The sequence below is a fragment of the Punctularia strigosozonata genome (genome assembly GCF_000264995.1).
Source record: "Punctularia strigosozonata HHB-11173 SS5 unplaced genomic scaffold PUNSTscaffold_18, whole genome shotgun sequence".
Taxonomy (NCBI): Eukaryota; Fungi; Basidiomycota; class Agaricomycetes; order Corticiales; family Punctulariaceae; genus Punctularia; species Punctularia strigosozonata.
The window spans coordinates 289,581-312,397 of NW_006767450.1; the positions used below are offsets into that span (position 1 = coordinate 289,581).

The 22,817-nt window shown below is 55.6% G+C and overlaps 8 protein-coding genes across 8 annotated transcripts; 4 read left to right on the plus strand and 4 right to left on the minus strand.

Annotated features, from left to right (window-relative positions):
* Positions 1-48: 48 nt before the first annotated feature.
* On the minus strand, positions 49-1,024 carry PUNSTDRAFT_108435 (uncharacterized protein; the record flags this gene model as incomplete). Its single annotated transcript, XM_007388393.1, has 3 exons — positions 49-217; positions 274-359; positions 417-1,024. The coding sequence occupies one exon, from the start codon at positions 1,022-1,024 to the stop codon at positions 419-421; it is 606 nt and encodes a 201-aa protein (XP_007388455.1). The 3' UTR covers positions 49-217; positions 274-359; positions 417-418.
* A 252-nt stretch (positions 1,025-1,276) lies between these two features.
* Positions 1,277-3,740, plus strand: PUNSTDRAFT_93035 (uncharacterized protein). Its single transcript, XM_007388394.1, has 4 exons — positions 1,277-2,073; positions 2,124-2,329; positions 2,394-2,491; positions 2,564-3,740. The coding sequence occupies exons 1-4, from the start codon at positions 1,429-1,431 to the stop codon at positions 3,682-3,684; spliced, it is 2,070 nt and encodes a 689-aa protein (XP_007388456.1). The 5' UTR covers positions 1,277-1,428; the 3' UTR covers positions 3,685-3,740.
* Positions 3,741-4,935: 1,195 nt separating this feature from the next.
* On the minus strand, positions 4,936-6,709 carry PUNSTDRAFT_116533 (uncharacterized protein; the record flags this gene model as incomplete). The annotated part of the gene is made up of 8 exons (XM_007388395.1): positions 4,936-5,142; positions 5,205-5,333; positions 5,383-5,616; positions 5,676-6,066; positions 6,135-6,287; positions 6,343-6,404; positions 6,529-6,565; positions 6,624-6,709. The coding sequence occupies 8 exons, from the start codon at positions 6,707-6,709 to the stop codon at positions 4,936-4,938; spliced, it is 1,299 nt and encodes a 432-aa protein (XP_007388457.1).
* Positions 6,710-6,915: 206 nt separating this feature from the next.
* PUNSTDRAFT_108442 (uncharacterized protein) lies at positions 6,916-9,454 on the plus strand (the record flags this gene model as incomplete). The annotated part of the gene is made up of 10 exons (XM_007388396.1): positions 6,916-7,115; positions 7,182-7,498; positions 7,553-7,604; positions 7,653-7,709; positions 7,761-7,795; positions 7,857-8,032; positions 8,090-8,279; positions 8,331-8,469; positions 8,518-9,001; positions 9,058-9,454. Exons 2-10 carry the CDS (start codon positions 7,187-7,189, stop codon positions 9,452-9,454), a joined length of 1,842 nt encoding a protein of 613 aa, XP_007388458.1. The 5' UTR covers positions 6,916-7,115; positions 7,182-7,186.
* Positions 9,455-9,558: 104 nt separating this feature from the next.
* On the minus strand, positions 9,559-14,040 carry PUNSTDRAFT_93043 (uncharacterized protein). The gene is made up of 4 exons (XM_007388397.1): positions 13,654-14,040; positions 11,172-13,593; positions 9,842-11,118; positions 9,559-9,790 (listed from the first exon to the last, which is right to left on the minus strand). The coding sequence occupies exons 1-4, from the start codon at positions 14,017-14,019 to the stop codon at positions 9,749-9,751; spliced, it is 4,107 nt and encodes a 1,368-aa protein (XP_007388459.1). The 5' UTR covers positions 14,020-14,040; the 3' UTR covers positions 9,559-9,748.
* An 87-nt stretch (positions 14,041-14,127) lies between these two features.
* On the plus strand, positions 14,128-15,757 carry PUNSTDRAFT_116536 (cyclin-like protein; the record flags this gene model as incomplete). The annotated part of the gene is made up of 6 exons (XM_007388398.1): positions 14,128-14,159; positions 14,206-14,315; positions 14,368-14,577; positions 14,634-14,895; positions 14,944-15,368; positions 15,594-15,757. The coding sequence occupies 6 exons, from the start codon at positions 14,128-14,130 to the stop codon at positions 15,755-15,757; spliced, it is 1,203 nt and encodes a 400-aa protein (XP_007388460.1).
* Positions 15,758-15,943: 186 nt separating this feature from the next.
* On the minus strand, positions 15,944-17,001 carry PUNSTDRAFT_93048 (uncharacterized protein). Its single transcript, XM_007388399.1, has 3 exons — positions 16,561-17,001; positions 16,175-16,504; positions 15,944-16,113 (listed from the first exon to the last, which is right to left on the minus strand). Exons 1-3 carry the CDS (start codon positions 16,751-16,753, stop codon positions 16,049-16,051), a joined length of 588 nt encoding a protein of 195 aa, XP_007388461.1. The 5' UTR covers positions 16,754-17,001; the 3' UTR covers positions 15,944-16,048.
* A 263-nt stretch (positions 17,002-17,264) lies between these two features.
* PUNSTDRAFT_76526 (uncharacterized protein) lies at positions 17,265-21,660 on the plus strand (the record flags this gene model as incomplete). The annotated part of the gene is made up of 5 exons (XM_007388400.1): positions 17,265-17,492; positions 17,554-20,787; positions 20,821-21,315; positions 21,390-21,478; positions 21,552-21,660. 5 exons carry the CDS (start codon positions 17,265-17,267, stop codon positions 21,658-21,660), a joined length of 4,155 nt encoding a protein of 1,384 aa, XP_007388462.1.
* Between the last annotated feature and the right edge of the window lie 1,157 nt (positions 21,661-22,817).

Here is a 22,817-nt window from a genome sequence, read left to right on the forward strand (position 1 = left end):
CCGATGCTATCCAAGACCGAGCTATAAGCATCATGTTTCTGTGCTAAGATGGATTATACATATAACGGCGTTCAAGTCCGCCGCAATATAGCACTTTGAACGTCAATGGATGCAGTATCATCGGGCCTTGCGTAGACTAGCGCGTCAATGGCGCGACACAAAGCCATGCATAGGCGTCAAGTGATTGTGTGCCATGCGGCGATTTCACCATCTCGTTCTATAAATTGACGATGAACATAAACGAGCAAATCGATAGAGCCAATATCAGCGTACGGCATATAGTAATGTCAGGCCGAGGTTAGATCGGCAGCGACAGCCTAGCTATTTTTCGATCGAGTCCACTACCATAGAGGGCGTTGCTGCCAAACACAACATCAGTACATTGACAACGGATGATTGCAAAATAGTTCCCGTACGTTCATCGTCGCCCTTTACCCTTGCTTTTGACGAGGGTAAAGCCATCTTCATCCACCTCAGGTTCTTCTTTCGTCGGTGCTTCTCTCGCAGGCACCAAGGTTGGCGCTTGATCACTATCCTCCATCTCGACGTCTTCATCGCCGCTTTCCTCGTCATCCTCCCAATCGCTCCCTTCCGCAATCGCATCTTCTACCTTTACGTCGATCTTCCTTCCCCTCAGTTTCTCTGCCTGCTGCTCCAACGCTTTTATGTGCTCTTCTCTCCCCGCCTCTGCATCCTCCCACATTTTCACCACATCGCGCGCGACGCCCTCCACGCTATCATCTTCTAAGTTGCAGTCGAATTCGTCCTCCATTATCTGTAGCAGCATCTCCGTGACATACTCCGCATCGGGAGTGGGATGAGTCTCCTCGAAAGCGTCGACGAGCACGGATGCGAGCCAGGTGCGCTTCTCAGCAGATGCGGGTCCACCCCAGCCCTGCTCGACGGCTACGCGCAGTGCGGGCCACACAGCCAGACGGGCGATAGTTCCCCGAGCAAACAGCACAGATCGGGACGGTGCTGCGCTACTTGTTGTCGTAGATGTAGCGCTGGATGTAGATGCCATGATGAGATTGAGCAAGAGCAAAATGCGGTGCAAAATTTCTGCAAAGGAGGTTTCTTCTGATGCTCTCCGCCGTCGCCGCTCGCAAGGCTGCATTTGCTAAAGCCAATGAAGCTACTATACCATCCCCTGCCCCAGATGGAAACATCAACAAAGCCAATACAACGCCAATGAAGCCGCCAAAGAAACGGAAGGCCTCTGGTAAAGCCGGCAAGTCAGAGCAAGCTTCTACCCCGAGCAGTACGCCCCAGCCGACGAGGAAGAAGCGGAGGAGGAAGGCACTTGTGCCTACTACGCAAGCGACAGAGGGTGTAACCCCTCTTTACAACAATCCCGATATAGTTTCCTTTGCGTCCAGTATTCATGAGGACGACTCAGACCAGTCGTTCATCGGAAGCGACCTCGAGATGGAAGCGGCAGAGGAAAGCTCTGTCGTTAAGGTCGTTCCCTCTGCCACGACACGCTTTCTGGATGGGAAGAGGGCATGGTCACCCAGCAGAGCACTCCTTGATTCATCGGACGACGAAGAGATACAAGATACTCCCATTCACTCTGCCATTGCGTGCTATGACATCCCTCCTGTATCAACGCTCAGGCCGATTCGCGACCAGAACATATTCCATCTCACTCCTCAGGAAGTCTCAGCCTTAGGTATCGCCTCGCCCTCCCCTGCAACTTTCGTTCTACTAGTCCCGGATGAGACCCTATCTCTCATCGGCACCTACGCCTTGACCATACTACGAGGGGCCGTTTCCCTCCAAAATGTGACTCTACGACCTTCTCTAACCTCGCATCGCGTCTTCGCCTCTCGTCTCTCCCCTATATCGCCCATTCGCGCTCTGAAGATGGACACGGTACTTGCAGTTGAGGGTTTGGATATGTGCCTGCCAAGGAGGATCAAGGCCATCGTTGGCAACAGGATCGCGGTCGTCATCCAGGAGCTTCGGACAGGCGTAGAGAATCTATCCAAAGTTTGCCGCTTGTTCTCTGGTGCTTTCCGGACATCGCAAGATGAATCCACAGACGATATAGGTCTCACTGGGATCCACATGGTCCGTTTTCCTTCCGCATTCATCCAATGCCACTAACAATTACTCTCCAGATAACCAATGCTGCTCGCGATTTGCATCCTCTGCGCATCCTTCCTTCATGGAATGTGGCATTGCAAGACGCACTCCCACATCAAGCGCGGCACGATTCAGTACAGGTCATGGATGCAGTACGGACTCCTGTTTATTTGATACGAGGGCCTAAGAAAGTGGGCAAGAGTAACTTTTCCCGAACGTTGCTCAACACTCTGCTCGGGCAGTGAGTCGTTACACTTTGCGTTCGTAGATATCTGTTCACACTGCTATTCCCTCATCCAACTCAGCTACCGACGTGCCGCTTTCCTCGAATGTGATCTCGGTCAGTCTGAGTTTACACCGCCAGGCATGGTCTCACTGGCCATCATCGAACAACCTGTCTTCGGTGCGGTTCTGAGTGCCCCCTTTAGTCCGAAAGTGACGCTCACTCCGTATGATCACTGTTTACTGTGGCCAGGTCCCGCCTTCACACACCTCACGGTGCCGTTCCGTGCTCACTACATCGGCTCGTCTACCGCTCGATCATTGCCCTCACTATACCTCGATGCCATCCAAGCGTTGATACAAAGCTATAGGCTCGAAGTGCAACATGCGACGTTCCTTCTTGATGGGGATGTCGTCCAAGGTCCTGCCAACGGCGATGATGGAGACCAGCTGATCGAAGACGCGATACCTTTGGTCGTGAACACGATGGGCTGGTCGAAGGGGATGGGTGCGGACCTCAATGCGCGCATTGAAGAGATGCTCGACCCTACGTGCATCTTCGAATTTCGATCTCCCTCATACCCCGACGATATATCGAACATCCAAGTCTTGCCCGACCCGTACGGTTACAGTAGCACGATAGGCTTCCTGCAAGAGGGTCGCAACCGCCGATATATACTCGAGCCAGCCATCTCTCCATTGAGTCCAGCCTTTACGAACTACCGCCCCGCCGACGCACGAACATTGTCCTTGTTATCCTATTTCTACGGCATCTTTTCCGCCTCAACTAACTCTTCGGGTGCCTTCTTGATGGTCTCCTCATGGAATTCCTCCTTGCCCTTATGTGCCTTGCCACCATACGAGGTACTTCCTTCCATCGCGCTGGACAAAGTTGTTTTAGCGGGCGCGGGGTTTGAAGACGTGGTTCCGACTGAAATCGTTCGGGTGTTGAACGGCGCCCTCGTTGCCCTTGTCAGCTGCGAACCTGGAGCTGAAGACTCGACATCCGATTCAAGAGTTCATACCGGCGGCATACCCTACGTCCAGGCAGCGCCCCCTCCCTCGCCCAACTTGTCCAGTTGCCTGGGCTTGGCACTCATCCGCTCTGTTCAACTATCGTCGGAGCATACGGACGAAAAACCATTGCAGATCCTCACGCCGCTTCCACCCTCCTTACTTGCGTCATGTCGCGTGTTAGTCAAGGGCGAACAAGAGCTCCCTGTATGGGGGATGCTGGACTTCCGGTCCTCTGGTGGAGAAGTGGCGGGCATGGATAAGGACAACGTACCGTATCTGCGGTGGGGCCCGTCCGAGGGTGCAGGAGGTGAGAAGAGAAGGGTGAGGCGTAACTTGATGCGGAAGGGTCAGATATGACGCCGACGAGGAAGAGGCAATGGCTTCATCGGAATATTACGACGACCTCGTGTTCTGTCCTCGCCAACCATCGATTCCACCTCTTGCGGTACCTGGGGGAGACCCCGTCGGGTTGAATTCTCAGCAGTTGTTCATCAGGCATCATGCGTGAAATACGGCGCATTTCTCGTTGATCGGCGGCACTAAAGGTGGGTATAAGCTTTTCCGCCTGGCGGAGGCTTGGATGGGTCTATATGTGCTGCATATTAGTTGCCACATTCCCCCTTTCCGGTTCGTGGCGGCGCACGCAAGGTGAACGCACCTGGTCAGGGAAGACGAGGCGGTGCCATTTGCAGAAGGTCTTCGCCGAAATGACGTTCACGCATGAAAGGGACGATTTCTGTTTATGTCCTCGCCGTGTGTGGGTGATTGGAGGTAGTCGCGCCTCGTAGGAAGATACTATCGGCACCGTTTCACAATGTCGCGCACTGCACTTTGCAAGATACAGCCGATACGGTTCCGACTCGCGCCAGTATTTCTCCTCCTCCTCCTTGGAAACGTGTCTTTGTGTACCATCAACGGATCCGGAGTGCCACCTATCCCATCCTATGCTTTGCCTGAGATGGCCTGCCCAACGGCAGATTGCCGAAATAAGGCCAGACTGGCAACGGAGTGTTCCAGTTCGAATGTGGCGCAACTCGAGGGAGCGCGCAGAGAGTGCCGCAATAACGAGAAGAGGAACCAACAAGCCTTCGTTAAGGATCCAAAGAGACCCGACCGTTGGGAACCATGTGCGACCCCAGCAGGCCCTATAAGTATGCATTCTGCCAACCCCAAAGTGCTCCGGGTAGTTGAGAGTCAAGAACGCGGCCAGTTGAGAGTCGAGAACTGGGGAGGGTGAGACGAGTAGCACGAGCTGCGAGCTCCTGGAGGCTACGACCAGTATCATGTACAGGCTGCCTCGAGTGCCCAGGGCAGGTAGAACCATTCACTGCGTTCACAATAACGTCCATGCACGGTGCTGATGGCCATGCGATTCCGTCGTGGACCTGCCGAGGCTCTACTACCATGTCTCATATGACCTGAGACAACGTGGCGAGACCCGTCGCTCCATGTCTCAAACGCGTTTCAGAAGTCGCACTGTCCGTTTGAATGGAATACAAAGAGACAAAGGCATATTACTGACAAGACTGAGCGATCCAGTGCAGCAGCAAAGGATATTAAACGCACTATAGTCGGTTCTCTCCGTACTCGTGTAATCTCCGCGGCCATTCATTTCCAAGGATCAAAGACTACCTTGCCGCACCGTCCCTTATCGAACTCCTCATACCAGCGTGCAGCCTCATCAAAACCAACGATACGCTCAACGAGGCTTTGACCTTGACCGACGCTCCCGAAAATGCCAAGGTGTCTGGAGAGCACTTCGGACGCGAGTGGGAAGAGCGCACGTACCGGGCACCGCCCAAAATCAAAGGAGACCTGTCGAATATGATCATTAAGTCCGCCTGTGACTCATGCAGTAAGGACAAGATAAATCGCACGTTTTTATCATACACTTGGCGACCGGTGAACGGTAATGGCGGGCCTTGATGCACGCCGACCGAAGATATGATTCCGAAAGGTCGAACGAGATCGTAAGCGAGACTCAGAGCACTGTTATTCCCAACGACCTGCGAACAGGGTTTAGCAGGCTCGTGTGACCGTGAGATTTGGGCAAACCTCTAGGATTCCATTACAGCCTACGCCATCCGTCCATTTCTCCACTACCCCGGGTGCATCTTCAATAGACGCGATGACTAGGTCATTTTGTCCCAGCCTATACTTGACATCCATGGCATCGTGTATTTTTTGCACTTTTTCCCTCCTACTATGCAGAGGATCGACGGCAACCAGCCGAACGGGGCAAGGGCGCGATGTCTCCGAGATAGCATCCAGAAGGCTGACAAATGCACACTGAGAAGGTCAGTTGCTGCGTCAGTGAATGCTCCATCGGGAGCTTCGCCGGCACGTACGATTCCGACGGGTCCGAGGCCCACGACGGCGATCGTGAGCGACCGATCTTTCTCTAGGAGAGGAAGAGAGGAAAGAAGCTCGGCCCCGTATGCTTCTTTGGTATTGCTAGGGTGGAAAGGCCAAGCGTTCAACGGCCACGATTTTCCTTGCAGCATCGGCGCAATCTTCTGGTTCTGCAACAGCTGCATTACCGCAAAAAGCCCCGTCGGTAAAATATCACCGAGTAGGAGATACGAGGCGTCGTGGACGCCGGTGCGACCACCGGGGATGCGAAAGAGTGTCCCACCGGCTTTGGGCACGCGAACATATTGCGCTTGACCTCCCGGCAGATCATGAATTCCGAACAACTTTGAGTGTATGCATCTGCACGTAAAGCCCACGCGGCAAAAGCTGTAAAATATTGGCCCAATGAGGTCGAGATCATACAATCTTTCGTGGCGAATCCGTTGCTGACTTACTGACATTCCCCACACGACACTGTGAAAGGACTTATCACTTCGTCCCCTATTTTTAGCGTTGAATATAGTTGCGGTCTCCCTTTCGCGTGAGAAGGAGAGAAATTGCTGCCGAGCGCAACTACTGTTCCGATAAACTCATGCCCACAGACAAGTCTTGTTCAAGCACGCATGGTGAGCACCAGTTCGCCATAAACAGATGGGAGCCTACTCCTCGTGAACATCTTCGTGACCACGATAGATATGCAGGTCGCTTCCGCATAGTCCAGCAAGCTGAATTGAATCGTAGTCAAGCATCAATCGGGATCGGGCCACGGTTGGCGCATCTACTGTTTCATCCAGTAAGCATGTTTACCGCCTTGCAGAGACCATGCCTCATCGGCGCTACGGACACTACCTTGATCTTGATGATCGCATCATCAGGCTGTTCAAGGCTGGAAGGGGGTGTGCTATGAGTAACTGGGCGTCGACATGTGCCATTAGGGTGCTTGCCTTGGAATGGGAATATCTTCCACCCGTATATCGTATGAGGGGGGATGCCATCGGATCGCTTTCTGTATCTCTGGCAGCGCCGCCATATAGAGAGTTGTGCAGATAGCGTAGTATGCAGAGTACTATCGCGAGCAGAAGAAGACCGAACTGATGACTAAGCTGGGCGGTTTGTCGCAGGCCTCGTCGATCGCGTTCCCAGCCTCGGGTTGTCCTCGAGGGCGGAGTTTTCTCACTGTTCGGGATCCCACCACAGTCCTTATGCGTGCAGTCACACAGCGTCAGGTTGCAGTCGCGTCCTTCGAGGTCGACGTCGTTATGATATAATGGAACTCACTGAAACCTCGGGGCTTTTGGCAATGAACTCCCAAAACAGAGCATCGCTCCGAGGACCTTTCTCCCACCGAAGAAAAACACCTTTGGCTGCAGTAACGCTAAGCGACACTTCTCTCCGCCCTACCGTGCTCGTCTCTGCCTAATTCTGCCAATCCGAATGTACTGCTTTGAGCCTGCGACACGAGTTATTAAGTTCTAGCTCATGGGAGACTGGATAATTTGCAGGCAACATGCTGTTCTGCGCGGCCGGCGTCATCAACCTGCCCCTCGTCGTCGCTCTCTTGGCCTCCCGTGCCGCAGGTTCAACGACTGTCAAAGTAACTGTACCTGCGTCCGTCCCCCATGGCGCCGCCAATGTCTCTCGTTCTCTCATTTCACTGTCGATCGAGCAAGACAGGTGGAGGGACTGGATCGGATTTCCGTCAAGAAACGATTTCTTCTTCAACACCCTTGACAACGTGGCCCAACTTGCAGGGCAACCTCCATGGATACGTCTTGGCGCCAATAGCGAAGATCACACCGTCTTCAACGAAGCGACTCAGGTATGCTGCCCATGTTATATGGCGGACTCATATACTCAGCAGTATTTCTGATAGTTTTCGGAAGCTATTTTCCCCCCTCCTTCACTCGTTGAACCCTATCCAGAAGGTGGTGGTGAACGTTTGAAAGGGTGCATATCCTCTGACACCTTCCAAGCCACGCAGATTACTGTCGGCAACGACTTCTATAAAGCTGTCGCACAGTTGCCATCAGGTAGTCCATTGGGCACAATCTCGCTTGCTATGCGTCTGACCGGTTTGGCAGGAACAAATATGATCGTCGGCGTGAATTTGGGCGCGGTATGCACCAGGCTTTGCAAATAACGACACGAGTTGCTGAGCACCCACTCTCCTTACACAGAACAATCCCGCCAATGCCGTTACTGAGGCATCAGCGATTGAAGCCGCGTTTGCTTCTCTCCCAGCGTCAGGCGCGGATGTCGAGCTTCAATACATTGAAGTCGGCAACGAAGCTGACCTGTACACCACGAACGGGCTCAGGCCCAAGTCGTTCAACGTCGCCCAATACACGCAGCAGTGAGTTTCTGCCACAGGTGCTCTTGGCATCAGCTGAACTTGCGTTTTCCTGCTAAGGTGGGCAAGCGTCGCAGGTGCCGTGGCAAATGCTCTTAGATTATCTCCAACGGGCAGCGGCCCCAAGTTTGTCGCGGGAGCGTTGGCGCAATCTTCCCACAAGGATACCACGTTTTCTCCACAAGCTATCTTCTCTCACGGGCTTCTGAAGTCGGCGCCAGGAAAAATCGTCCAGACAGTTTCGCAACATGTCGGTAGCACGGAAGCTTTTGGGATCTCGTCGATACTCATCCTCTTCTAGCATTACAGTGGTTCTTTCTGCGCGGGAAGTGGAGGGCTCCTCTCAGCACTGATGAACAAGGCCACGATCCGATCAAATTTGACCGTTTTCAAACCCGACATTGCTGCGGTGCATGCGAAAGGACTCATTTACATCCTGGGTACCGTGTGAATGCTTCTCATGAAAGCCGTTACTCATGCTAAAACAGGCGAGACGAATTCCTACGCCTGCCACGGGGCTCCGGGCGTTTCAAACGTTGCTGGCGCCACTCTTTGGCTGCTGGACTATGCTCTCCATGCCAGCCAGATCGGCATTGAACGGCTCTTCTTCCATAACGGCATCGGGTTCAAGTACAACCTCATACAACCTATCGCACTCAATCGTTCAATACTGGATGGCTCTGCCCTCGCACAACCGCTTGCACCACACGTGCAGCCAGCATACTATGGGATGATCATCGCCGCCGAAGCCCTGGGCTCCTCTGGTCGCGTTCAAGTAGCCGAACTCGATATATCCAACGCGGACGTTGCTGGCTACGCATTTTACGAAGGCGGCATTATCATGCGGGCGGTACTAATCAACTCTCGCGCCTTTCTGAGCACCACTTCTTCGCGCAACACTGTTCATGTCGATCTGAATCTGTCATCTGCCAGTTTGAATGGGACCATGACTATCAAGCGCTTGTCGATTGGGTATGTATGAACCTCCGTCTAGGCCTTCGATCAGTCGTTGATCACTATTTTCTCAGGCATGCAGATGACGAGAGCGGTCTGGCGTGGGGCGGTCAAACATACGAGACGCCCGATGGAAGAGTTTCCGGGGACGAGATCATGGAGCGCTCGACTATTCGCGCAGGCGTGGATGTACAAGACACGGAAATTGTCCTCCTCAATTTTGATCGGTCAGCAATGGTGGCCGGCGGTTCTGACTCCGGGGCGCTGGGGAAAGGGGTTTCGTCTCCGGCAATGACATCTGGAGCGGCAATGCCGTCCGGGGCGGCTGGGTCGTCAGGACAAGGAGGTTCCTCTTCGTCAGGGATGACTGGCTCGCTGGGGTCGAGCCGCTCTTCTGCGCACAGAGCTGCATACAATGGATTGCTGCTGACAGCTCTGATCGGCATGAGCGTTGCACTAATTCTTGGATAGATAATGATACACCTATATCATGCTCATGCAAATAAACCAATCGCTATGACACACATGGTCCTCGCAGTTCATCCACGGTGTCGCCCTTGGACGCACGTCTGGGATCAACCTGACCTAATCCATGTTCCAAGGCTTGTTATATAAGAATATATGGGTATTAGGGGCTGCCGAACACGGGTAATCGTTGAGCTACGACTACCGCTCTTGAAGAGCTATAGCGGAATATAGAAAATAGTATAGATACGAACCCGCGTAACCTGAATGAAGCTGGCGATGACGCCGCAGAGCTGTCGATTAAGCAGGAGAACACGCCGTTGAAAGAAGTTCATTCAGGGCCTGGTAACCAGACATCAGTCATATTTCAAGAGCGACATGAGAGAGACGAACATGGTCCATTTCTTCCAACTGTCGGAATGCCGGCGAGTATATCTCTCGAACATCAGGATGCAGTGCATCGGGTTGCAGCGAACGTCCGAACAGCATGGCCTCAGTACCATCCAGCTGAGGTAGAGGTGGCTCCTTGTGTAACATAGTGTCGAGTTCGATGATGGCCATCATGTGGGACAGACCGAAGTCGTCCTTCGGAATGATTGGTCGTGAGCGTTTCAAGGCTGAAGGCACAGGCTGCAGCTTGCTTTGCTGCTCTTGTCGGGCAGTTTGGGCGCCGTACGCGGATATGTCGGAGAGAACAGAAGCGATCGACGGCTGACGATCATGATCTCTCGAGGCCACCTTGCTTGCTGGGGTGACCGCGCGAGGCGTGCTTGGACTCGCAGCTCTCACCCGCTGTGTAGGAGTTGGCACCCGAGAGCTTGATAGGTCAGGCCCAGGCGAGACAATGCGTTGACTGTCGGTCGGTGTGGGCGAACGAGCGCCGAGTCGAGCCGATACCGGGGTGATCGCGCGCGAGTCATCGGAGTACGCGGATGAGGCGGATGATTGCATCGAGGCAAGACTGACAGCGGACTTCGCCGAAGACGGTTCAGGGTCTCGCCTACCCTCCTTCACTTTGTTCAGCACCCTGTCCAGCTTGTCCCCAATAGCCTCCTTGTTACGAACGAGAACCCCTTGCAGGAGGTCTTGACTCGTTGTGCCGGTTGTCGGGCTTCGTTGTCCGAATTCGTCCTGCCACTCCTCCTCGATGATGTCACTGATATCGTACGTCTCACCGTCGCCATCCACATACGAGTAGCGTATCCGATCATCCACTTCGTAGCGGGAACTGCGTAATATGGCATTGCCGGGCAGCAAGACGTCGACTCCACGAAGGGAATTCGTCTGAGCGGACAGTATCGCACGCTGATCTGCTCTCTTTGCTGCGCGCTGTGCAGCGATGAGTTCTTGCTTCGACATTTGGCGACTTCTCGCTTCCTCGGCAACAGAGCTGTCGCTGGAGCTTGCGACTAAGTCTCGTTGCAGATGCTGGAGGGCGATCTCGTCTAATGGAGCTGAGGTACGGTGTCTCGAGGAAGAATTGCGGTACGCCACCGCGCGACGGAGGATGAAGATAGGGTCGTCTGGGGATATGTCCTCCGGACTTCCAACTAGTTGCGCGAAGTCGACCGAACGCCTTTTGCTGTCTGGGGCGCGTCGTTCGGTTGGGCGATAGGCCGGTGGACGGGGATACGCATCGATGACCTTTGTCGAGGGAGAAAGTTCACGTTCTAAGCCGATTCCATAAGCGATGTTACCCCAAGGAATGCGGGACGGGCCTGACCTTGACCATTGACATCGACATGAAGGCTATAACGCACGCGAGAAGAGCTCCTCCTCTTGGTCATCTTGTCCTCTACCTCATCCCCACCATCGACCACACCTTCGAGGATCCCGAAGCGTTCAAGTCCAAGCTCGATGACTTCGGCTACAGTGACATTCTTCGGGAACACGAAGATCTTTCTCCGTTGACTCTGGGACACGCCTGATGCGGTTCGGGATTCGTGGTTCTGTGCCCGGTTGCGAAGCGTATTCTTGAAGATGATCGCTTCGGTAAGAGGGTCGAATACCATGTCGTCTGGTAGATCCTCTGGGTATATGTAGAGTTGCAATGCAAATCTGAACGACGGCGAGCTGAACCGCTCCGCCGACACATTCGCACTTCCAACAGTGAGGAACTGGCCTGTATCTTCACCTCGAGAGCTTTCCGCGATGATGGTTTCGTCCCCTTCGTCGGTGCCAAAGCTGTCGTCGAGTGCGCGCTCGCTCCGACGGTTCAAGTAGAACTTGACCGCCGAGTCGTCCGTGAAGTCGTTCATCGGCAATTTCTTGATGGCTGGGTGCATAGAGAGGTTGCTCGCAACGGAGCTAATACTGCCGACACTACTCCTCTTAACTTTAGGAGCCTCCATTGCCTCCTCCACCAGAGTCTCGAACACGACTAATGGATGCTCTTCCGACTTGAGCACCGCCGAGGAACCCTCGACCTGCTTCACCGTCAGGTAATAGTCTCCCTCGTCCTCTCCCGCAGGTAAGCGGAACCTCTGTATGGCTTGCCGGACAAGATCCGACGATGTCGTGGACGAGTTGAGCAAAACCGTCTTAAACGTCGCCTCTGTCTGCACGTTCTTGCCCGCAAACACCCTAATCACGCTGAGCTCCGGCACGCCGACGCCGCCATCCATGTTCGAGCTCGTAAGCACGAGCGAGCCCGGTCGCGGCCTACGCCCCTCGGAGTTCGGGCTAAGGTTGGCTGATGTGTTCGCCATTGACGAGCTGAAAGAAGTGGAGTGGCCCATTGCCGCAGCGCTTTGCAACCCGTAGCTCGGCTGAGCCTCTGGTGGACTTGCCGGGGAGCGGTTCAGATACTGCTGATACAGCGCCTGCTGTTGCTGATCGCGCTGTCTGAGAGTGCTTGCGTGTTGCGAGAGCGGGCTAACCTGGTTGGACAATGCCTGGCCGTGCGGCGGCGTCTGGGGTGTCTGCTGCTGTTGCATTGCTTGCAACTGCCGGGGATTTGTCGAGTTCCGGAAGTTCTGCTGTTGCAAGTGCGCGGCCTCCGACACGGGTGAGCGCAATCCGTCAGGTATGGACATGTTCGATGACTGTGGTTGCAGCTGTCCGCTCGAGCGACCTGACTCCTCCGATTCACGCACAGTTTCGCTGCTCGCATCCCTGTCCTTCGACTTGTCCTTCTCCTTGTTGCGACGGCCAAAGAGACCGCTGAGGACACCGCCCTTCTTCTTCTTCTCCTTGCCGCCCTCCTCGTCCGTGCTCTGGGTTTCGCGGTCCCTCTCCTTCCTCAGTTTGCCCCCAGAGGGTTTGTTGTTCGCACTAGGTTGTCCAAGGCTATCGCCACTGGAGCTAGCACTAGGGGCAACGCCACGTGCATCCGTAGCGACCCGCACTGGGCCCGCACCGGGGCCAGGGCCCTTTGCAACATTTGCCTTCTTCCGCGCCGCCTCCTCGAGCGCTTCAATCTCCTCTCGGGTTCGCTTCCGATCTTGCTCTTGTTGCTGCATAATCATGCTGGGTAGCAGCGGGCCGCCAGCCTGTGAGGCGGAGCTGGTACCGGATCGGTCGGCGGTAGCAGATATAGACGCCTGTGCCGCCGCCTGCTGGCTTTCCATAACGCCCTCTCGTGCGATGGTGGGTGTGACAGACAACTGCCTGGTGGACTCGGGCGCTTGCTCGGGATCCATACCCGCTTCTGGAAAGCGGTCGACGGAGGGCTGGGACTGGATGGATTGATCGTCCAGCGGCTGCCTAGCACGCTGCTGTAACGGCTGAGTACCGCCGCCCGCCCTGAGCGAAACGGGAATATTATTCTGGCGCATGGCATCGACTGCGCCGTCCTCCCAACTCATCCCGTCGTCGGGTTCCATGTTATCGAGAACGTTGTTTTGACCGCGGACGGACCTCTGTTCTTCAGCGAGGTCCGGATCCTCATCTTCATAGCCCTCGTCATCCCACTCGACGTCGTCATCCTCTTCCTCATCCTCGTTCCAGACAGCAGGAGGGTATCGGTGGACGTAGAGGCCAGGGGTGAAGACCACGCTTCGGCGGTGTTGAGTGTTCTTAGAGCCTGAGCGTGAGCCGGGTGTGGGGGAAGGCGAGGCTGCTATGCGCGCATTCAGGTTGGTGCGGAGCCGATCGCGCTCGCCCTGGACCTCTTCTTGCAATTCCGCTTGGGTCGCGGACGCCAGCTGTGGGTGAGTCGACCGTGTTAACACCTCACACTTCAAGTATACCGATAATGTACGCACGTCTACGTTCCGGTGCTTGTTCAGCCGCGCCAAGCGCTCAAACGGTGTTTCAATGTTCTCCGCGGGTATATATCCCACTTCCTGGGTTTTGAGGACGCGCACCAGCCACCAGTAGCTGTTGCTATCGTCCATGAGGAATAGACTATCGCCCTTGACAACATTCGCCTGGCCCTCCACGGTCGCCGCGAAACTGTGCAGCGCATAGACGAGGTCAAAGTCGATGGACTCGTTGGGTATAGAGAGCTCGGAGGAGCCGTCGTCGTCGTCGATGTAGTCATGCTCGCCCTGGCCATCGTCCGAATCATCTTCGAGGACCGAGTGCTCCTCGTCGCTAGTGAGCGCCTCGTGAGCCTGCACGTCGGCCATAATCTGTTCGCGGAGGTCGTACTCGTGGCGATCCATAACCTGGAGGATGTGCACAGCCTCCCCGTTCCCGCTTTCCTCGCCTCGGCGACCCCACAAAGCGGCTGAACGATGGCGACCGACTTTTGGGCCAGTTCCCACTAGTGAGATGCACACCCTTTGACCTAAACACGATGTCTGAACGAGCAGCAAGCGTTGGATCTTTGACAGGGCTACGCTCAGTCAGGCGAGGGCAGAGGATTTGCTCCATGTCGAAGATCCAGAGCACCTCGACTTCCTCGCTATATTCTTCGCCAACCGTGAGTCTACGACATGCTGACCACGGCTCTGAGGTAACTCATAATTGCGTAGTGATTGCGAAGCTGGGCAAGAGACTTCAGCTGAAGCAGCGAGTGATCGCTACCGCGACTGTCTTCCTCCGGAGATTCTACGTCAAGAACTCATACTGCGAGATCGACCCTTTCATCGTCATCGCCACCTGCTGCTATGTTGCGGCCAAGGCGGAAGAATCTCCTGTACACATCAAGACGGTCTTGTCGGAAGCAAGGACCGTGTTCAATCGTAAGCTCCAGCTCTGCTCGTTCGCGAGGCGTCATGTTCATCGGGCAGCTTTGCAGAGGAAGGTTACAACCTGAAGTCATTTCCCAACGAGAACTCTCGTCTGGCAGAAATGGAGTTCTACCTAGTCGACGATCTGGAGTGCGATTTGACCGTGTTCCATCCCTACCGCACGCTCATGGCACTCTGCTCTAAAGACCCGGTGAACCCTGCTTCAGAGGACGGCGAGCTCGGCGTTGGCATCGTTGAAGGCTCGCGATATTGGGGCACCGGTGAAGGTAAACTGATACTGAGAGAAGACGGCGCATTGCAGATGGCGTGGTACGTGTATCGTTACCGTCGGAGAGGCTATCCTGACGCGTCTTCAAGGTTCATCATCAATGATACCTACCGCTCAGAGCTCTGCCTGCTGTACCCTCCACATATCATCGCCATCGCAGCTATTTACCTCACCCTTGTCTTGAACGAGAAGACCCGCGCGACCTTGAACCTCCAGCCCTCATACTCCATGCCATCGAATTCTTCCTCGTTGCAGTCCGCGTTGACATCTACCACCACTCCATCCTACCAGAGTCCAGCCGCGGCTCCCTCACGGCGTTCTTCCCGCCAAACGTCCAAACATCCACCGTCCGTCGCGTCTGCGCAAGACCCGATCGAGTTCCTCGCTGGCCTGAACGTCTCTATGCCACTCGTCGCCACCTGCGCGCAAGAGATCATCTCGCTCTACGCCCTCCTCGACCGCTACTCCGAAGACGCGCCAGCCTCCTCCAGCTTTAGCCCTACCGCGCACACAGGTCTGCACCACCATGGCAGCCTCAACTCCTCGTTCGCGAGCGCCGTCGCCAACAAGCGCGGCACGAAGCGGTCCGCGTCGCGCACGAGCCTGGGCACGAGCTCGGGCACGCTCGGCAGCGGAAGCGGGACGAACACCACGAGCAGCGGCACGCCCGACCAGACGCATAACACCGGTGCGTACGGCAACGCACCCGGCGGGTCACTCGTCGGGTCGGGGCTGGCAGCGATGCGGGATCTCAGCGGGGGCGCGGACGGCGGTGTGCAGGGAATCGTCACGCCTGCGATGCTGATGGCGATCTTGACGCGGATGCGGGAATTGAAAATCCAAGACATGCACTCTGGGGACAAAAAGGCGAGTGCCGTGGCAGATTTACTCGAGAAGGTGTAGAGTGTCGTGGCCGTGTCTTCGTCAACAAGTGGCACGACACTCGCCCCAGGGCATCCTTCCACTGTACTATACTGTACCTAATAGGATGTGCTCGTTGCTCGTAAAGACCCGCCCGGAACTATATCATTGCAGATTCGATGTATGTGCAATCCGCCTTGTTCTTGTCTAGCCATTAAAGGGTCCGATCAGGATTGACGGCAGAAAACGTGTCTGCATATCATTATTGTTGTGTCTCGATTACATAAATGGGTATCATCCGAGTGCTGGCCGAAACAAACATCAAAGATCCGATTATTTCTGGTCATTGGACTTTTCGTCCAAGCAGATGCAGAACGCAGCTAGCAGTGCGAGATCGACTGCACAGAGCAAAACGTTTATCAGCGATACTTTCTAATAGGAGCAGTGTAGGATACTCACCACCCGGTGCGACCGTGAGGATGTAAGTCTGGTCGTCAAACAGCAGTTGGCCCGCATTGAAGAATTTGCGACCGATACGCGCAACGGGTACGTCGTTGTAGGTGATCTCGGCCTTGCGGTCGAAAAAGTCACCTTTGAGAACGAGCTCCTCGTCGCGACCGGTGGTCGGGTTGTGGAAGGAGCAAGTGAGCTTGGTGCCAAAGCTGAAGGAGGACTTGATGGTGAAGATCGTCGCGTCCGACGCGGGGTCCTTGCCGTGGAAGGTCGTGTGGATGTGGAAGTGCGACTTGAGGAGGGAGAAGAGGTGGTTGCCGGCGGCGTCGGAAATCTCTGGAAATGGGAGCGATTAGCGTCGGCCCAGTTCATACAATGAAAGGGGTACGCACCTTTGCGCCCGTGGAGAGAGAACGCCTTGCCGTCTACGTGGAAGATTTTCGCGCCGTTGGCGGCGTCCGTAATGTCAAAGTCATCACCGGTGAGGGATATCTTTTTCTCGCGAATCTTGAGCGCGACCTCGCCCCGATGCTGGCTGTACGCGGGGAAGACTCCAACGGCGTGAGGTGCGGGTGCCAACGACATGGTGATGCTGAGAGATTGCAAGTATCAATCGCGACAGGTAGCCTTGCTCTTTTGTACGGAATATCCGCCGCATCGCATTGTGTAAAGGCAATCAGGCGAGGGAGCATGATATTATCGCCGATGCATCGCCTCGATCAGCAAAGTCGCAGTCATGTTGCCGTACACAGCCAGTGTCCTGGTATGGCTTGCATAGCCGTACATTGTTTTGTCGCGATCATGCGCGACATGGGAGACGTGCCAAGTCAAGCAGTGCAGCCTCGTTCGTCGGGGTTCATACAAGCCCAGCGCTTATAACAAGGTTCACATGGTAAGCGCTGGCACAGCCACGTCGGGATGAACCGTCCCGGGAACAATTCGTCTGTGACGAAATTTGCGGGTGGCCGTTGCGGTACGCGTCTCCGGCTCGCGGCTCGCTCGCGTCCTCCGTCAACTCACGGCCAGGCTGTAATAAGCCTCCGCCACCAGTCTAGCCTGCGCGCTCGCAGGTCTAGATACCCCGTCCACTACCAGTATGCTCACCAAAGTTGCCAACCATCTGATCCAGCACACCTCCCGTGTTGTCGCCGCCGTTCAGAATCAGTCGAGCCATGCCCTCAAGAACGCGCTCCAGGGACCCTCGACGTCGGGCGGCTTAGGCGGCTGGAACGGCGCGGGCTCGTCCAGCTACGGTGGCGGCGCTGGCGCTGGCCCCGGGGGTGCCAAATATCACTCCAGCAGTCGATTTTATCATGGCTACACCGTGAGTGTCGTCGCCTCAGCGGCACTGCGGGCGGAAGTGACTGAAGTCTTGCGTCGTATAGGGCGCCGGGAGGGCGATCACACAAGCGAACACCTCGTCTGCGCAGGACGGACAGTTCGACGATGAAGAATCTCAACCCAAGCTCGTGTCTTTGCGCTCATCGCGTGGTCGAAGTTCGAGCGTCGTGACTCGCTCGAAGCTCGGTGTGCTCAAGGCCGTCCAGCTGCACATTCAATCCCAGAAGACCTTCTCCTCTGTCCTTCAACAGCACCGGTCCAACTCCACGGCCGCCACCGCCACCGACGTACCTCATGAAGCTCTTGAACCGCCGCCAAAACCGCCGCCAGAGCGCGTCGTATCTACTGACCCCGCGGCCCCGCAAACGGTCAATGCCCCGGACCTTCACCACACACACACCGAGGACCCGTCCGACGTCGCCCTCCGTGCAGCATTCTCGGACGCCGTTGCTGCTAAGGACGGCGCGAAGGTCCTCTCCCTGGTTGCTACTTTACGCTCGCCCGCCCACGCCTCCTCCTCCGTGCAGACTTACAACACCGCTTTCTCCGCACTCAACGAGACGCGCAAAATTGGCTCGCCCATCAACGTCATCCTCGAGCTCTACAATGACATGGTCGCCCGCTCCGTCCTCCCCTCTCCCCACACCTACACACTGCTCATATATGCCCTCACCTCTCGCGACATGGAGCTTCAACGAGCGATGACCCTGATCAAGTACAAGCACGGCCGGCGACAGATATCGAACGGGTGGCAGGAGGTGCCTCTGGAGGACCCGGACGCCTCTCGCCTTGCGCGGTACGAAGCTGAGAGCGCATCGAGCTTCAGTTCCGCCATGGCCCTGTTCACGAGCCTCACTTCCGTCAGCTCTCAGTGGCGTATCAACTTCAGTCTCTTCGTCAGCCTCCTACGCTGCGCCGCCCACCACGCGAACATCGATGCCGCCATCCAGATTTTTGCTCAGCTCGAGCGCCAGAAGGACACACTCCCCCCACCGACGGTTTACCTGCATATGATGGCCGCATTCGTCAACGCGAACGACTTCTCCGGCGCGCAGCAAATTTTTGCTGAGTTCCTGCAAGCGTCCCGCGAAAGGCGTGTGAACTGGCCCCAGTCCGGTCCAGCTAGCTCTGGGAACGCGTACGATGCGCTCTCCGACGAGAAGCGCGCCGGGTATGCGCGCATGGGGCAGATCCTGATGTGGAACAAGATGATCGAGGCTCACATGCGCGCGGGGAACGATGAAGCCGCGGTTGGACTGCTGGAGGAGATGATGGACTCTCCCGCCGAGCCCATGTTCGGCGAGACCGACGTCCCGCCGGCTGCCTCGTCCACGTTCACTACGGTCATCACCGGTTTCTGCCGCTCCGGGGACGTCACGACGGCGCTTACGTGGTTCAACCGTCTTCTGGAGCACAAAAATGCACCATTGCAGCACCCGTTCGCGTCAAGTCGTGACGTTGTTCGTCCGGATTCGGTTGCGTGGAATGTCATGATGGAGCATCTCTCCAAGGCGGGCATGGTCGATGATTTCAACCGGTTATACGTCAAGATGAAGGAGTTGCGGAATCAGGACGGCCTCGACGCTCCCGACACAGTCCTCGCCATCCACACCAACCTCCGCTCTATCGACTCCAACCCGGACATATCCGATGCGGACGCCGTCAAGCGGCTAGACTTCATCAAGGATCACTGCCTCCCCGACGACGAACTGGCGGCGGAGTTCGATCATCTCTACATCGGACAGCGCATCGTACAGCTCTATGTCAAGCATCATGCTGCTGCCCGGGGCGCCGACATCATGGAGTACTTCGCCGAGCAGTACAAGCGGTTCCTCCCCAACGTGCAGAAAACGAAGGGACCCAAGAATAAGCACGAGGATCGGGCCCACGGGGTCCGCGGTTTCCTCGACAAGGTCGCTGCTATTCTTCTTGGTCGCTCCACCAACCCGCCCACTTCCGTCCCGCTCCCTCTTGCCCTGCGCGTCGGCCGACTCTGCCGCGAATTCGGCCAAGTGCCAACTATCACCTCTGCCGCATTCTATTTGGAACCGTACTACCAAGCGAAGCGGAACGGCGAGTCCATCGTGCTCGAGCCGAAGGATTGGGAAACGCTGGCTTTGAGCGTGTCTATACTCGATCTTCCGACGAAGGAGGACAAAGTGGTTAGCACACCTCCCAACTTCATCAACGCGGGATCCGCTGCTTTCCTGAACGACCTGAAAACGTTCGGCGTACCTCTGGACAATCTTGCTCCGTACGTTGTTACGAAGCTCATTCAAGCGGTCTACATCAAACAGGGCGCCGAGAAGCTGCAGGCGCTCTTTACGCACCTTGGTCGCGAATATGAGCAGCATCTCGACATGAGCCAGATCCGGCAGTTCTCCTCGCCTGTGTTGACAAAGACACCGGCGGAGGACCCTGCGCTCGCGCGCCCGGTGACCCCAGGAGACCACGTTCGCGTGGACAAGGAGCAAGACAAGTTCGTCAGCGAGTGGACTATGCCCGGTTCCTCTACATCGCCAAACACCGCGTACGCCCGATTCGAGGTCGGCGCGAAGGCTGGGGTGTATCCCACTATCGAGACGATTGGGCGCCTCATCAACGGCTTGGGCCGCGTGGGCGAAGTCGCGAAGGTGCAGGAACTTTACGACGCGGCGCAGTTGCTCATGAGCGCCCTGAACCACGGCCAGCGAAACTACCTCCAGAGGGTATGGTTCACTATCGAGGATCAGATGGTCATCGCCCTTGCGCACGCGGGTCAGGCTGAACAAGCGCACACACACCGGACTCGCGTCATCGAGCAGGGCGGCGCGCCCTCCGCCGACGCGTACGGCGCGCTTATCCAGTGCGTCAAGGACACCACGGACGACACCGCCAACGCGATGGCGCTCTTTGACGAGGCGCAGGCGCGCGGTGTGCAACCGAACGTGTACCTCTACAACACCATCATTTCCAAACTAGCCAAGGCGCGCAAAGCTGACCATGCCATCGAGCTCTTCCAGCAGATGAAGGCGAACAACATTCGGCCAACGTCGGTCACATATGGCGCAATCATCTCTGCATGCTGCCGCGTCGGCGACGCGCACTCCGCAGAGCTCCTCTTCCAGGAGATGGCGAGCCAACCGAACTTCAAGCCCAGGGTGCCGCCGTTCAACACCATGATGCAGCTCTACACGCAGATCAAGCCTGACCGCAGCCAAGTCCTTCGATATTATGACGTTTTGCGTGCAGCTGGGGTACGCCCATCCGCGCACACGTACAAGGCGAGTCCGATGCTCGTTGACGCAATTTCGAAGCTAATGGCGTGTTAGCTCCTTCTCGACGCTTACGGGACGATTGAACCGGTGGACCCGCAGGCGATGGAGAAATTGCTCGAAGAGATCATCAAGGACCCGCACGTGCAAGTGCAAGGTACTCACTGGGCGTCGCTCATCCATTCCTACGGTTGCGTGCAGAAGAACCTTGACAAGGCTATCGAGATCTTCGAGTCACTTTCCAGCCATCCTGCCAACCAAGACGTTCAGATGCCCGACTCGTTGGTCTTCGAGGCGCTCATCAATGTCTTCGTTACGCTCCGGCGGCCTGATCTCATTCCTGGTTACGTGGAGAGGCTGAAGGAGTTTGGTTTGCATATGACCGCATACATCGCGAACCTCCTCATTAAGGGCTACGCCGCCGCCGGACAACTCGACGAATCGCGTCGTATCTTTGAGTCGTTGGTCGACCCGCCGATGGGTATAGCCGCTCCCAATAATCACGCCCCCCACGAAGGTGCCCTCGCCGACGCTGTCCCTGCGAACGCGCCGGTGTTCCGTGAGGCCAGTTCCCCACTAGCTTCGTTATCGATGTGCACGCGCTGATGCTCTGCCTTGCACTACAGCCTTCGACATGGGAAGCAATGATTCGCGCTGAACTCGGCGCTGGCAATCGTGAACAGGCTTTAGGCTTGCTCGATCGATTACAAGCTAGGTATGTCTCTCCACTGCTACCCCACTGCTAGAAGTGTTCTGCTCTAACTCCTTCTGCTCCGACTCCTTTCTAGGCAATATCCTCAGGCTGTCTTCAACCGGATAAGTGGTATAATGTTGGAGGACTCCGTATCTCCTTGGCCCGCTTCACCGTCCGAACCGAACACCTTGTTCGGATCCTGATTTTCCGACCTTGCCCCGCGTTGTCATCTCGTAGTATATATGCTTCCTAGTCCGTCGGTCGGCAGTGTGCCGAGGCCACGGCATCTGTATCCATTATTGCATGCAAGACTGTATCATAGAATGCTTCCTAGCCACATCACGACTCTGGATATATAAATTATGCCCAATCTGCGCGAAGATTCAGGAAATTGGCCGTTTTGGAGACTGACACCGGTGCTGAAAGACCTGGAATGGAACAGTCCCATGGAACATGGCCTAGGATTGTCAAAACACGATTCAAGAGCTGTTGATCCTCCAGCGTGTCCTTCGGTAATTGTTCAAGCCACTTCAAGGCCTTCTTCCAGATCCTTTGTGCGGTAATAGCCTTCAGCAGATGCTGCCAGATACCAATAGCACAAAACAGAAGGTGTACATTCTCGCAGGCTATATGAATAGATATCCTTCCGTCAAGCACGGCCTAGCCAGCTTCAGAGCAAAGGTCGCTGAGCAGCTTCGAAGATGAGACCAGCTGACCTAGAATCCAAATGAGATCCTCCATGGCAGGAGTGTCAGAGAACCTAGATCTCCTGCCAAAGAACATTGAGCTTGTTATGCTGGGTAGCGGTGTCGCGCGTAAGAAGTGCAAGTCACTTTATAAGTGAAGAGACTTCTGCCTGGGTTCCCAAGCCTTATCAGAAAGCTGAGGACTATCCAGTTGAGTTTGGTCTTATAGATAAGAAGGCAATGAAGATGAGAGAGCAGAGGTGAAGGTGTGAGAACTGGTAGCTAGATGTGACGACTTGAAGAGATAAAGAAGAAACTATAAGACTGAATCCCACTAGGCCACTAGGCAACGGTGCTAGGGCAATTCAGAATGAGGCAATTGATCTGACACAAGAACCCAAGCTATGTTACATGAAAACGGACGGTTTCTATACTAACTGACTGAGTCACTGTTGTTTACAGAGATGAAGGCTGCGCTGCAAGACTATGCTATGAGGCTACATGGATATTGATGGCATCCTGAGTATCTCAAGTACAAACATCTCCATGTGGTTACTATCCGATGGTAGAATCTTGTTGCGTCGATGAACCACACAGCCTTGTTCTTGGCAGCAATATAGAGTGACTCACATGGTGACCATCCTATCTTCATCATCCTGCAAGACCCCTCAACC

Excerpts from the sequence above, each read along its gene's own strand:
- PUNSTDRAFT_93043 (XM_007388397.1), bottom strand. The coding sequence starts at position 14,019 with ATGGCCGACGTGCAGGCTCACGAGGCGCTCACTAGCGACGAGGAGCAC. Across the intron at positions 13,594-13,653 it reads ACAAGCACCGGAACGTAGAC|CTGGCGTCCGCGACCCAAGC; the intron begins GTGCGTACATTA and ends ACTCACCCACAG. Across the intron at positions 11,119-11,171 it reads TGTCGATGTCAATGGTCAAG|AACGTGAACTTTCTCCCTCG; the intron begins GTCAGGCCCGTC and ends GAATCGGCTTAG.
- PUNSTDRAFT_93035 (XM_007388394.1), top strand. The coding sequence starts at position 1,429 with ATGGAAGCGGCAGAGGAAAGCTCTGTCGTTAAGGTCGTTCCCTCTGCC. Across the intron at positions 2,074-2,123 it reads GTCTCACTGGGATCCACATG|ATAACCAATGCTGCTCGCGA; the intron begins GTCCGTTTTCCT and ends ATTACTCTCCAG. Across the intron at positions 2,330-2,393 it reads CTCAACACTCTGCTCGGGCA|CTACCGACGTGCCGCTTTCC; the intron begins GTGAGTCGTTAC and ends CATCCAACTCAG.
- PUNSTDRAFT_93048 (XM_007388399.1), bottom strand. The coding sequence starts at position 16,753 with ATGTCGTTGGCACCCGCACCTCACGCCGTTGGAGTCTTCCCCGCGTAC. Across the intron at positions 16,505-16,560 it reads CTCTCTCCACGGGCGCAAAG|AGATTTCCGACGCCGCCGGC; the intron begins GTGCGTACCCCT and ends TCCCATTTCCAG. Across the intron at positions 16,114-16,174 it reads CCTCACGGTCGCACCGGGTG|TCGATCTCGCACTGCTAGCT; the intron begins GTGAGTATCCTA and ends TGCTCTGTGCAG.